General features: G+C 43.1%; 1 protein-coding gene across 6 annotated transcripts; it reads right to left on the bottom strand.

Moving 5' to 3' along the window:
- Nucleotides 1–1,266: 1,266 nt before the first annotated feature.
- Nucleotides 1,267–11,629, bottom strand: DAPL1 (death associated protein like 1). Of its 6 annotated transcripts, XM_037912677.2 has the most exons (6): nt 11,311–11,394; nt 10,531–10,696; nt 9,708–9,719; nt 7,144–7,231; nt 3,375–3,438; nt 1,267–1,555 (listed from the first exon to the last, which is right to left on the bottom strand). In XM_037912677.2, the coding sequence occupies exons 2-6, from the start codon at nt 10,562–10,564 to the stop codon at nt 1,436–1,438; spliced, it is 318 nt and encodes a 105-aa protein (XP_037768605.1). In that variant the 5' UTR covers nt 10,565–10,696; nt 11,311–11,394; the 3' UTR covers nt 1,267–1,435. The 6 variants fall into 6 exon arrangements, with proteins under 6 accessions (XP_037768605.1, XP_037768603.1, XP_037768606.1 ...); XM_037912675.2 differs by lacking the exon at nt 10,531–10,696 and having other exon boundaries at nt 11,311–11,466; XM_037912678.2 differs by lacking the exon at nt 9,708–9,719 and having other exon boundaries at nt 11,311–11,392.
- Nucleotides 11,630–13,065: the final 1,436 nt, after the last annotated feature.

Here is a 13,065-nt window from a genome sequence, read left to right as displayed (position 1 = left end):
GTTTAAGCAACTGAAAACAGGATCTTATAATGGAAAGTATAGGACAATCCTAAGTAGAGTCACTAACTGCCTGTGCCACCTATAATATATATTCTGGAGGTCAGGTAGTCACATTTTTAAATGCCTCAGATTATTTAATACAAAGTTATGTCCTGTCAGTGTTTACACGGAACCATTTTCCTCTAAAACTTCCTACCATTGGTTCTACTGATGTTAGCAACCATGAGAACTATAGTATAGAAAAAGAGTTGGCAGCCTTCCATTTTTTTAAGCCACCTGGCTATCTGCTCAGAGCAAGTCTAGATGACATTGTGGTAAAGACACCACTGGCCAATCTACACTACCATCATTGCTACCAGAAGCAGAAAAATACCGCAGGGTTGCAATGATGGGGAATCTTAAGGAAAACATCTTGTTGCTAACTAGTGTTGTTGTAGCTGTTTTGGTCCCAGGATATTAAATAGATAAGGTGGGTGAGGTAATGTCTTTTATTGGACCAACTTCGGTTGGTGTGAGAGAGAAGCTTTTGAGCTTACACAGAGATCTTTCCCAAGTCACCTGTCTAAGCCTGAAAGCTTGTCTCCCTCACCCACAGAAGTAGTAAACTAGGAGACTGGTGGCACAACTACATTGACAAACTATTTTCAAAGACAACTTCTTAATACATCAATTACCAACAACATAGTTAGAGCCATGTTCCTGCAGTTCCTCTCCTCATACAACTACCGTGAGGAGACTTTTTTAGAAACATGAAGCAGACATCTAAGAACACTGGGACATGCTGTGGCTCAACACTCCCATGCATGCAAGTAAGGAGGTACAAGGTGCTCACTCTCCTGTGCTGGCTACCCATATTATGGGGTGCAATGCTGGTGGTACAACAAAGAAAAACAGCCTCTACAGGACTACTACTTCTCCTCCCTTCCAGTTGGGTTGGGAGTGGGAAGAGCTGTGCTGGGGAAATAATTTGTACCAACCCTACATCTTGGGCAAATTACTGCTTCACTACCCACCCCGGCACCAGATAGGGGCTGGGAACTGTGCTCCTGGAACAGCACAACCCATTATCCTTTACACAGGACTTGTTATCAAGACATGAGTTGCCCTACAGTGCAGGGAACAATCCTTTGCCAGTGCGGGGGATGGACTAGATAAAAGAAAACCATTTCTTTTCCAACTCAGATTTCTGTCATATGATTCTCCGAAAATTTCATGAAAAGATAGAAGATTCTACAAAGTCACGTGAATGAAGCCATGTAACAAGAATTTAGTATACTTATGAAGTGTTTTATTGCCAGAAATGGAAGAAAAATACAATACAGTTCAGCCAGCAACTATTTCCCTATGTTTTGGTCCTTTTGCAAATAGCATTTAATAGCGGACTGTGGTTAGACGAGCTCACTGTCAAGCAGACATGACTATTTTGCTTTATATCTTAACATTTCCGAGGTTGTTGGATGATGTAAATTCTTTTGGGCCATATACTCTTCTCCAGGGCTGGTCGTGGCTTTTGATGAGCCACTTGTGCTGCTGCTGCAGGAAATTTATGGCTGATCTGAAAGATTAAAAGAAAAAAGTCACAACAGAAAAACACTTTTTTTTGCTATTTCTCTGCTGAATTTCATCTTGACACAAAGATTTTTTTTTAAAGCTTTTATATTTTAGCAGACCAATCTTAAGTGTCTGCCATTGAAATGAACAGTATACACTGGAGACATAGCAGCTCCATGTATCTGACTAGCAGTGAAAGACTCCCACCTGGTTGTCACCAACTACACTGCATACATACTAGTGTCAAAGTTACTTCAGCCTGGTTAACATGTAAATAAATGACTCGGGGGGAGGGGGGGAAGAAAAGAGAGAGACAGACAGACAGACACACACACCCCACTATAAGCGGTGCCAAGCAGAGCCAATCAGCATTCCAGCTGCTGTTAAAGTCACTCTAAATCTTTCCAAGTTCCAGTTGTTACAACACTAGCCCATTGTGATATCTGAGAACCTCTTCCCAATCCTGGAGAAAACTGCATGTCTGAAGAATCTGGGAGGTCAGAGAGAGTGGAAGAAATGCTAAGTTAGAACAGAGGAGTTAGGAGATTGGGAGGAAAAAGAGAGGGGAGGAGAATGGAGAGCCATGTGTACTGCTAGTTTTAAAAAAAGGAAAAAATAAATTCTGAGCTAATTTAATCTCCGATATGACTTTGCTGAGCATGTCCCACACCAGGGATTTGATCCAATGAGTTAATGTTACATACAATATTTATATGCTGAAAATGTATTTAACTGAGGCTTCAGTAAGCGCTAGGCAAAACTAAGAATGGAATTGTCTCAGGCTTAGGACTTTAATGACATCATGTGTTTGTGGAATATAGACAGAATCTTTAAAATAATATGTAATGGGAGTGCAAGTTAAGAAGCAGCTTGTAAAACGGGTTCACTCAAAATGTGTAAACTGCAAGTGGAGTCCTACAGTGGATCACCATGAAATGCACTGGATGTTGCTGTGGATTGCAACCAAAACTGACAGGAAAGATGTCCCATTCATAGCAGTCTGACAGAGAACTGCAGTACCATGGGAGTATCTGCAAAGGCAGAGGTCAGGAAACAGCACTGGAATCTCCAAAGTCTCACATTAGTCCTCAGTCATGATGGTGGCATTGGCTATTGGATAGTGCTGGGGCTACTTCTAATGTATGTTGTGTGTGATGCCCAAGAGGATCACCTGTGGCTTTTTGCTGACACTGTCTTGACTTTCTTGTGTCTATTTTGCTGTAGCTTTGTTTGAAACTTATCAGGGCTGATGAGCACCTGTCCTTATAACGTTGTGAACTTCCCTGAGCTGTTTCATATAGGTGATCTCCTTGCTTGTGCTCATCTGAGTTTAATTAAACTAAACACTTAGCTCAGTTAAATTAATCTTGTGGTTAACGCACAGGACTAGAATCCAGAAGATCTGGGTTTATTCCCAGCTCTGCCATTGACTTGCAGAACCACCCTCAGTTATTTTCCCCAAGTTTTTAATAAATCTGAAATTAATGTGGCCCTTTTAAAAACTTCAAACTATACAGTGTCTTGTTATACCCAAAATATTTGTGTTCTATTAACAGTCACAGTGGAGTACAGAAGAGAGTTCAAAGTTACATCTTGGTAAATTAACATTTTAGAAATATCATAGCCTCCATAGAAAAACAAAACCTCTCAGCAATTGATTTGTAGAATAATTTTTTTAAATACCTAGTTGAATCCAGGACATAGTCCCACATCCATTAAATTACAGCAGTTACAGTAAATCAATTTTATGTTATAACACCTTGTCAGCATTTCTTTATAAGACTAAACAGGCATGTGTGCCCTATTCCACTACATATACTTACTTTCTCCAGTGCATCGGCTAGTAAGACACCCATATTTTGCATTTTTGTAACACTAACAATTGAGCTGCAAAGCAAAAGAGAGATTTTTTTCAGGATTTTTGTCTCCCCAAATGACTTAAAAGAAACTTTGAGAATAAAAGTAAGGATAAACAACATAGCCTTTGTGATTCAGCTGTAACTTTGCTCTATGATATAGGGGAAAAAAAAAAAAAAAAAAGAGTTTACGATCATCTCCCTACAATTGCCAGGTACATAGTTTTCCCTCTCAATTTGTACTTGGTAACAGGAAACTAGAAACAAGATAACACTTTTCCATGGCGCCTGATCCCCCAGAAGGCCTCTTTGATGAGGAATATATTTCTTTGTATGTTGCTGGGCAGTTTCACTGATACCTAGAAATGTTTCAGGAAGTCACAAGGTCTACACTGCAATAAAAGACATATGGCACGGCCAGGGCTGGCCCAGGTCAGCCGACTCAAGCTTGCAGGGCTTGAGCTGCAGGGCTAAAAACTGGAGTGTACATGTTGAGGCTTAGCATGGAGACCAGGCTCTGTAACCATTCACCCTCATGAAGTCTCAGAGCCTGGGCTCCAGATAGAGCCCCCGTGTGTAAACTGCAATTTTAGCCCCACAGCCCGAGTCCATTGACCTGGCCCCTGAGACTTGATGCCATGGGTATTTTTATTGCAATGTAGATGTACCCTCAGTTTAAAATTTTACTCTTCTCCCCCCCCCTCACCCTGCCCCATCTCAAAACCGGGTCCATTATTATGGAAAACATTACTAATATTTTTAGAACTAAAAAATAAAAAGGTTCACTTTAATTTGAAAATAGGTCTGTTGTCAAGCTCAGATGACTTTTACATCAAAAACCTTATTGTTTGCATTTTTCCAATGCATAGACATTTTATCGAAATTCAGATTAAACCAAGATTTGGAGGCTGTGAAGTCCTATGAATTTAAATGGCAACAATATTTGTGTGAAATTCTCAAAAAAAAAAAAAATTGTGGATTTCACACAGATTTGATGATACTAAAGTTTATCTATCAGAAAGTGCACGTATCTGAAGCATTTTCAGTTGAGTCTACAGTGTTCCCATTTGCAGAGACATCCATCGGGGAAGACTAGGATTGATTATTTGTCTGTTGCTACCTACATTGAACTAGCCACGTTAAAAGACAGTTCTCACCTGAACAGGAAGATGTAACTACAGCTAGGTTTGTTTATTCTGTAGCTGCAGCAGAAACAAGTGAACTTCCCATTGGTGAATTTAAAATCCTTCAACAAATAGACATACCAACCAAGAACCAGATCCTACTACCCTCTGAGACTGCAAATTCCAAGGAGACTAATCACAGTACAAAGTTACACAATTAGGCCCCTAAGTTATCTGCCATTAAATTTTTTTTAACTTTCACCTACTAAAGATATTTAAAGTAGTCATTCTCTAGATAGATTTTAAATGGCGAGATTTAGGGAAATGGCATGAATTTATTTCTCATAAAAGATGTCTGACAGTTGAAGTCCTCTTTTAACAGGACATACATATCACAGATGCTGTTGCCCTACAACTGGGCCAAACCCTGACCCGGAGAGGCCACCTTTAGAATGAATAGTCCCATCTCCAAGCCTCCTCAGTCTCTTGGCTAAGACTGCCAACCTGAGTGCCCACTGTGATGAGACCCCTGTTATGAGTCCAATAGGAGCTAGACTCAGGACAAACTCAATTCATGTAGGCCACTTTACAGGTGTCAGATGGTAGTGATTATACCACCACCAACCTGAGCCACATTTGAACCAGTGATCTAGAGGGTAAAGACTGCCTAAGACATTATCAGTCCTCCAAGCCACACTGTCCTCCTCTTTCCCTAAATCACTGGATTATTCTCTGTGAATGAGGGGCAGTCTTTGCTCCATTTATTATGACACTTAAGTTTCCTGAACAAATTAACATGTATGCATTATGAAACAGCTACTTTAAAATGTTTTATAATTTTTATTGATAAAAAATGAGACCTCTTATTTGTAGCTTTTACATAATTACATCTTGAAAATAAAGTTCACTATCCCCTGCGTAAAATATACTCCAGTAATCACTTATTTCTTTCCAGTTTCTAATGGATTTTATAATTAGCTCTTTGTTTACTAGTTTTGCGTGCCAGAATCAATGCTGTCACCTCAGCCCAGTTCCAGGAATAGTGTTTTAGTTCAAGGTCTTCAGAGCCAGCAAGGGAAGTGCAGTGCTGATTTCTGTGGGTCTGCCAAAACAATTAGGAGCAATTTGTTCCTCAGCTTTGAGAGCAGCGGAGGGGGTGGGGGGGGGAGGGGGGATGATAAAACAAAAACTATAAATTAGAGGATTTTAAAAGAGATCAGATTTAGTGCCAAAACTTGGGTTTAATTGCCAGGTCAGTCACACAGACTTCCTATGTCACCTTGGACAAGTCTCTCTGGGCTTAGGGTATGATGTCTCTTAGGGTATGTCTATACTGCAGCTGGAAGGTGTGATTCCCAGTGTGGGTAGGCAGACACACAACTCAGTTTGCGCTAGCAAGCTAAATATAGTGGTGTGGATGTTGCCGCATGGGCAGCAGTCTAGGCTAGTGGCCAGAGCCAGGGGGTTGTGTGGGCCTGGACCTGGGTGGCTACCACCACCAGTTCCAGCTGTGGTAGATTCTTCCTGTGCTGTCACAGTGGAGTACATTTGTAAGGCTGCCTTCCAAGAACTCCGCACTAAGTTAGGACTTACAAGGTATGCTAGGAACAGGACTGCGGTGGAAGAGACATTCTGGGGACAGGGCTACAACATACAGCTCTGTGGCCCATACGGCAGCCTCAGAAAGCTGTTGTAACATAGATAGGCCCCCAGGGCTGTCTAAGGTACAGTGGGGGCCACTCCAGCCCCTGGAACAGCCCAGGGTCAGGAGGGTGCTTAAAGCTACCTTAGCCCCATTTCCCTCCAAATGCACCCATTGTTTCAGGGAAAGAAAGACAAGATCAGATTTTCTAATATTAAAAACACTGAAAAAAGAAATAGATTTATAGAGTTATAGATGCTAAAGCCAGAAGGGACCATTAGATTGTCTAGTCTGACATCTTCTATGTCACAAGCCACTAAATTTATTAAAGTTATGCTTGTATTGGAGTCCAATAACTTGTGTTTGGCTAAAGCTTAATTTGTGTTTTGGGTAAACCATAATTTCCAGAAAGGCATCTAGTTAATCTGAAGACATCAAGAAATGGAGAATCCACCATTTCTCTTAATAGTTGATTCCAGTGACCACCCTCCCTGTTAAAAACAATTGTGCCCTATTCTAATTTGAATTTGTCTGGGTTCAGCTTCCAGAAACTGGTTCTTGTTATGTTTTTCTTCTCTAGATTAAAAAGGTATTTAGTACCTGAAATTTTCTCCCTGTGAAGGTTTTTATGCATCATAATCAACTCACCTCTTTCTTCTTTTTGTTAAACTAAACAGATTGAGATCTTTATGTCTCTCACTTGAAGGCAGGCATTTTCTCAAGCCCCCTAATCATTTAAAATAAAACAAAGCTTTTTAAAAGGAGACTATAAAGAAGCAAAAATGGGTACAATCCAATTATTTTTCTTTTCAGATTACCTTCAAATCTGCCTTTCATTTGTATACTGCAGAGTTTAGTGCTTGCTAATTGCACTGTTCAAAACTGTAAAGCTTTATTCTTTTTGGAAACCTGATCCAACTTGCTGTTGATGTTTCAGGGTAAAATTAAGGCATAACTGCAGATGAAATACCTTGTCTTCTCTTTTCCAGGGTTCTTGGGATTTTTCTCAACAACTCCATTTTCTTGCTTTTTGGAAGCTTTCCTACTTCCATATTTGACTGTTAGAAAACAATTTACACTGTGTGAATAGCTTAAACAGCTACAGAACTGTTCATCACAAGGTTGATTTATTTTGTTTTGTTTTACCAAAAAAAACCCCCAAAAACTGCACAACATATACTCAGGAAAACACAGTAATAAGATAAAAGATTAACTCTCAAGAGAGAGAGTTTAAACTCTCTGTTATGGTTCTTCTGCAGTGTGGGTGGAAGTTGAAAACAAAAATGAGCCCCAGAGAACCACCCAAGATTATCTATAGACTACAGCATGACCAGAGTAAGTTCAAGCTATTGCAATCTTAAAAAAAATAAAAAAATAAAAAAAATAATAATAATTAAAAAAAAAAAATCTTATTCTTCAGAATAGAAACTATACTGGTTCTAAAATTTGGCTGCCCTCATGCATTCCTTCCGAGAAATCTTAGATGCAATTGTTTATAGATTATTATTATTTTTTTTTAAAAAGTCGAGTCCTTCTACATCAGTTTTCAACACAGCATATGGCTAATAACAGGAAGATTGTTTACATGATTTACTCAAGATACCCCAGGATAAAATTGTGTGCATAGTACAAGTTATAATGCAGCTAGGAATCAACTGCATATTTATTATGCACTAGTGTTCCTTCAAGCTTAATTATAATTTATTAAAATGCCTGCCAATCACAAAACCAATTAGTACTAATTAAGCTACAGATGACCTAACAATGACAATTTAAGTGTTGAGCAATGTCAGACAAATTCAGCTTTTTGAAGGAGCATGTAAAGATATTTCAGATAACTTGTCAAAGCAAATACCTTCTTCCTGTGCACAAGAATATTTGTAAATTTTATAACTGTCAAAGTAAATAAGAACAAGCTGAATATAGATTTTTGGTTCATTTAATCTAGTTGTTTCATCTTATGGCAAGGTTCTTATTCTGCATTTAAAAAAAAAAAAACACAACCAAGACAAGAGTTTCTTTCAGATCTATAGTTTTTTGGGGATGGCACAAGCAGGAAAGGAAAATACTGGAGGTGCCCAAAAATCAGATCTGAATCTAGATCCAAATTATGTGGTTTGCATCTCTAGAAATATACCATAAGCATCTGTAAATCACATATTTTGCCAGTAGGATACATAATTTTCATTTCAAAGTGGTAGCAGTGTTATTCTGTATCAGCAAAAAAACAAACCCCCCCCACAACAAAAAACCAAAAACCAAGGAGTCCTTGAGGCACCTTAGAGACTAACAAATTTATTTGGGCATAAGCTTTCGTGAGCTAAAACCCACTTCATCAGATGCATACAGTGGAAAATACAGTAGGAAGATATATATACACAGAGAACATGAAAAAATGGGTGTTGCCATACCAACTGTAATGAGACCAATCAATTAAGACGGGCTATTATCAGCAGGAGAAAAAAAAAAAAAACCTTTTGTAGTGATTGGTCTTGTTACAGTTGGTATGGCAACACCCATTTTTTCATGTTCTCTGTGTATATATATCTTCCTACTGTATTTTCCACTGCATGCATCTGCTGAAGTGGGTTTTAGCCCACGAAAGCTTAGGCCCAAATAAATTTGTTAGTCTCTAAGGTGTCATAAGGACTCCTTGGTTTTTTTTTTTTTTGATAATTTTCATTGAAGTTTTAATAGTGAGATGTGAGGCTCCAAATACATATATGCAGAAGCATGTACATATCGTACAAAGCTGCCCACTGCATGAAAGAAGAGGCTAAAGGAATACAGGGAGGGACCCCAAGATACCAGGACATTTAAAAAAAAATAATAATAAGAAATCTGCTTGTGTACAATTATTTTGTAAATTGCAAGTCTAAAAATAGATATACCATTCAGAATGAATATGCTTTTAAAGACAAATTATTTTGCATTTTAAAAATGAAGTTTAGTAAATTATTGGTGTCTAATGTGCATTAACTGACTAATTAGGAGGGGAAACTCTTAGTAGATTTAGAAAAGAAGCTTTTGAACATAAATTTATATTTAACCAAAAACTGCAGAACTTTTATTATGTGGAATTAGTGCACATGTGGGGCAGCTAGAAAGTACTAATCAGAACAAATTTTTCCAAAGTCCAGTAGGTCTTCACACAATTAGCTAATGTACATAGGGATTAGTTAATGTTTGTACAACTTTGAATATTTAAAGCACCAAATAAATGCCAATTATTATGACAAATCGTAACTGCTTGAAAGGAGAAGTTATAGTACCACATTAATGATCTTCAGGTTATGTGAACAAAGGCACCATCTAACATGACATCTCAGAGTACTTATATGTTTCCTGTTATATGCTGAAAAAGACGACAAATTAATAGTTATTTAAATGCAATCACATTTTTTGTTATTCCTTTATATCACATTCCTGAGTAAGTTTATCATCACTCTGCTCCTCCTCTCAGAGTTGCCACAATCCAGTGTTTGAGTTTCAATTCAGGACTATGGAACGGATTATGAAGTCCCAAACACTCACATGTGATTTCACCTGATAAACAGAAGGAGATCCATGAGGAAAGAAACAACTTTCATTTACACACAAGTGTTACTCAGAATTTATACAGCAGCTATAAAAGTATTATACCCTTCAAACAAGGAGTGGAATGCACTGCCTGTCACAGAGTTTGCAATCCAAGGACTCAATCCTGAAATCAGAAGTTCACAGATGTATTCTTATCCCCACAATGGGTTCCACTGAAATCACTGAGGTGCTGCATAGGTACAAGTATCAACTTGTGCAGACTAGATTGCAGGATCCAGGCCTTCTACTGCCATTATTGCATTTTAAAGGATACTACAGCTACAGAGGGGTGTTGATAAAATGTTAAGGGCCCAATTCTGTAGATGTAGCTCAGGCACATGCCCATGGACTTTAGTGCAAGCTTTGGCTTTGTAAAATCTAGGTTATAATTTGGTAAAATAATCCAGAAAGTGGCTGTAATTCCTTAAATGGACATTGTCAAATTTGGAGATTCTAAGTCATGGTATACCTTTCAGCCTCTCCACACACTCTCTTCATCAGTGTGAATTGTTATTCACCTTTTTTATTTTTAAAAGCTTAGTTAGTCTCTAAATAAAGGAAAATGCAAACCAGCAGATCGGGACTCAAAAGGGATGAAAGCTCTTGTTAACACACCAGAGTCAGGGACTCAGGACTGGTCTATTCCCAGCTCTGCTTAAGAGCTGGTATGCAATCTTGACACCCACATTTTTAAAACAGCTGCTAGTTTTGGATGCCTGCACCACAGCCTGCTTTTCAAAACAGGGACCCAAAATAACCCAATCACTTCAAAAAGTACCTGCTGAACTCCCTGGCATAATATTTCCTTCCATCCTCACAGGAGCAAGTCCACTCTGACTTGAAAAAACAATGGACTCCTTGTTGTTTTTGCTGATACAGACTAACACGGCTACCACTCTGAAATCGGACTTATAATGCACTTTGGGATTCTCAAATAGAAAGATCTGTAGAAGTCGAATCTGGCTGTTAACATCATCAAGAGAAACCCCAGGATAGCAGCAAACCCGGGTGAACACAGGAGGTGGAGGAAAGTGTGAGCGTGGGTCTTTCCAGAAGTGAGTGGTGATCACGACAGAGTTTCCCTGATACCCTGTCAGGGGCTCACATTGGCTGTGTTACACCCCTCTCCCTCTGGGGAGCTGCAGCAACAGCCCCAAAGGAACCGGCCGTGCAGAGCTGGTCATGGGGCCAGATTCTGCCCAAGGGCTGCTAAAGGCAGGGAGAATTGCCCGGCCAGGCAGAGTTTGAACGTCAGGTGTGCGCAAAGGCCAAGAGGGGGGAGGAGGTGCTAGAGTCTCACCCCTGGCTCGCCGCATCCCCGACCCTGCACGATGGGACGGGGGTCCCACTCACGGAAACACAATGAGGTAGGCAGGAAGGTGTGTGTGTGAGTGAGTGAGACACCCCCCCCCCCTCGGGAGCACATTACACGATGAGGCGCGCGCAAGCGTGTGTGTGTGTGTGTGAGTGTGTCCCCGTCCCCTCTACCCAACCACAACCGCGGGGAGCAGCCGCCAGAGGAAACCAAGCAGCTTCCTTGCTAAGCGGGGGCGCCTACCTGCCGGAGGGCGCCCGCCTTTCAGGGGGGACGGCGGAGCTGACGCTTCCTTCTCCATGGCAGGGGTGGGTAAGTGTGGACGGGCGGCAGCCAGTCACGACCCTGCAGAGGCGAGCCCTAGCTGCGAGCAGGCGCACGGCGCTCCCTTTTATGGAGGCAGGGCAGGGGGCCTGCCAGGGCAGCGCAGAGCAGCGGCGCGGTCGAGAGAGCGGGGAGAACGCGTGTGGGCGGCGCTGGCGGAGAGAAGCGGGTGTGGGCGCTTGTGCTGTGTTGGGGGGCAGCAGAGGAAGGGGCTGGGCGGTGTAAGGGTGGGTACAGTGGGGGAAGGAGAGGGAAGGGGGTGCGGTATAGGAGTGAGGGGTGGGTACAGTGGGGGTAGCAGAGGAAGGGGGGTGCGGTATAGGAGTGAGGGGTGGGTACAGCGGTGGTAGGAGAGGAAGGGGTGCGGTATAGGAGTGAGGGGTAGGTACAGTGGAGGTAGGAGAGGAAGGGGGTGCGGTATAGGGCTGAGGGGTGGGTACAGCGGGGGTAGGAGAGGAAGGGGAGCGGTATAGGAGTGAGGGGTGGGTACAGTGGGGATAGCAGAGGAAGGGGGTGCGGTATAGGCGTGAGGGGTGGGTACAGCGGGGGTAGGAGAGGAAGGGGGTGCGGTATAGGGCTGAGGGGTGGGTACAGTGGGGGTAGCAGAGGAAGGGGGTGCGGTATAGGAGTGAGGGGTGGGTACAGTGGGGGTAGCAGAGGAAGGGGGTGCGGTATAGGAGTGAGGGGTAGGTACAGTGGGGGTAGGAGAGGAAGGGGGTGCGGTATAGGAGTGAGGGGTGGGTACAGCGGGGGTAGGAGAGGAAGGGGTGCGGTATAGGGCTGAGGGGTGGGTACAGTAGGGGTAGGAGAGGAAGGGGTGCGGTATAGAAGTGGGGTGGGTACAGTAGGGGTAGGAGAGGAAGGGGTGCGGTATAGAAGTGGGGTGGGTACAGTGGGGGTAGAAGATGAAGGGGGTGCGGTATAGGAGTGAGGGGTGGGTACAGCGGGGGTAGGAGAGGAAGGGGAGCGGTATAGGAGTGAGGGGTGGGTACAGTGGGGGTAGGAGAGGAAGGGGGTGCGGTATAGGCGTGAGGGGTGGGTACAGCGGGGGTAGGAGAGGAAGGGGTGCGGTATAGGGCTGAGGGGTGGGTACAGCGGGGGTAGGAGAGGAAGGGGAGCGGTATAGGAGTGAGGGGTGGGTACAGTGGGGGTAGGAGAGGAAGGGGGTGCGGTATAGGCGTGAGGGGTGGGTACAGCGGGGGTAGGAGAGGAAGGGGTGCGGTATAGGGCTGAGGGGTGGGTACAGTAGGGGTAGGAGAGGAAGGGGTGCGGTATAGAAGTGGGGTGGGTACAGTAGGGGTAGGAGAGGAAGGGGTGCGGTATAGAAGTGGGGTGGGTACAGTGGGGGTAGAAGAGGAAGGGGGTGCGGTATAGGAGTGAGGGGTGGGTACAGCGGGGGTAGGAGAGGAAGGGGGTGCGGTATAGGGCTGAGGGGTGGGTACAGTGGGGGTAGCAGAGGGAAGGGGGTGTGGTATGGGAGTGAGGGGTGGGTACAGTGGGGGTAGCAGAGGAAGGGGGTGCGGTATGGGAGTGAGGGGTGGGTACAGTGGGGGTAGCAGAGGAAGGGGGTGCGGTATGGGAGTGAGGGGTGGGTACAGTGGGGGTAGCAGAGGAAGGGGGTGCGGTATAGGAGTGAGGGGTGGGTACAGTGGGGGTAGGAGAGGAAGGGGTGCG

Source organism: Chelonia mydas, chromosome 11, assembly GCF_015237465.2.
Source record: "Chelonia mydas isolate rCheMyd1 chromosome 11, rCheMyd1.pri.v2, whole genome shotgun sequence".
Lineage (NCBI taxonomy): Eukaryota > Metazoa > Chordata > Testudines > Cheloniidae > Chelonia > Chelonia mydas.
The sequence above is the reverse complement of the archived record's forward strand: the minus strand, read 5'-3'. Positions and strand labels throughout refer to the sequence as shown.

Excerpts from the sequence above, each read along its gene's own strand:
- DAPL1 (XM_037912675.2), bottom strand. The coding sequence starts at position 11,368 with ATGGAGAAGGAAGCGTCAGCTCCGCCGTCCCCCCTGAAAGGCGGGCGC. Across the intron at positions 3,439-7,143 it reads CCTGGAAAAGAGAAGACAAG|CTCAATTGTTAGTGTTACAA; the intron begins GTATTTCATCTG and ends TTTGCTTTGCAG. Across the intron at positions 1,556-3,374 it reads TAGCCGATGCACTGGAGAAA|ATCAGCCATAAATTTCCTGC; the intron begins GTAAGTATATGT and ends TTAATCTTTCAG.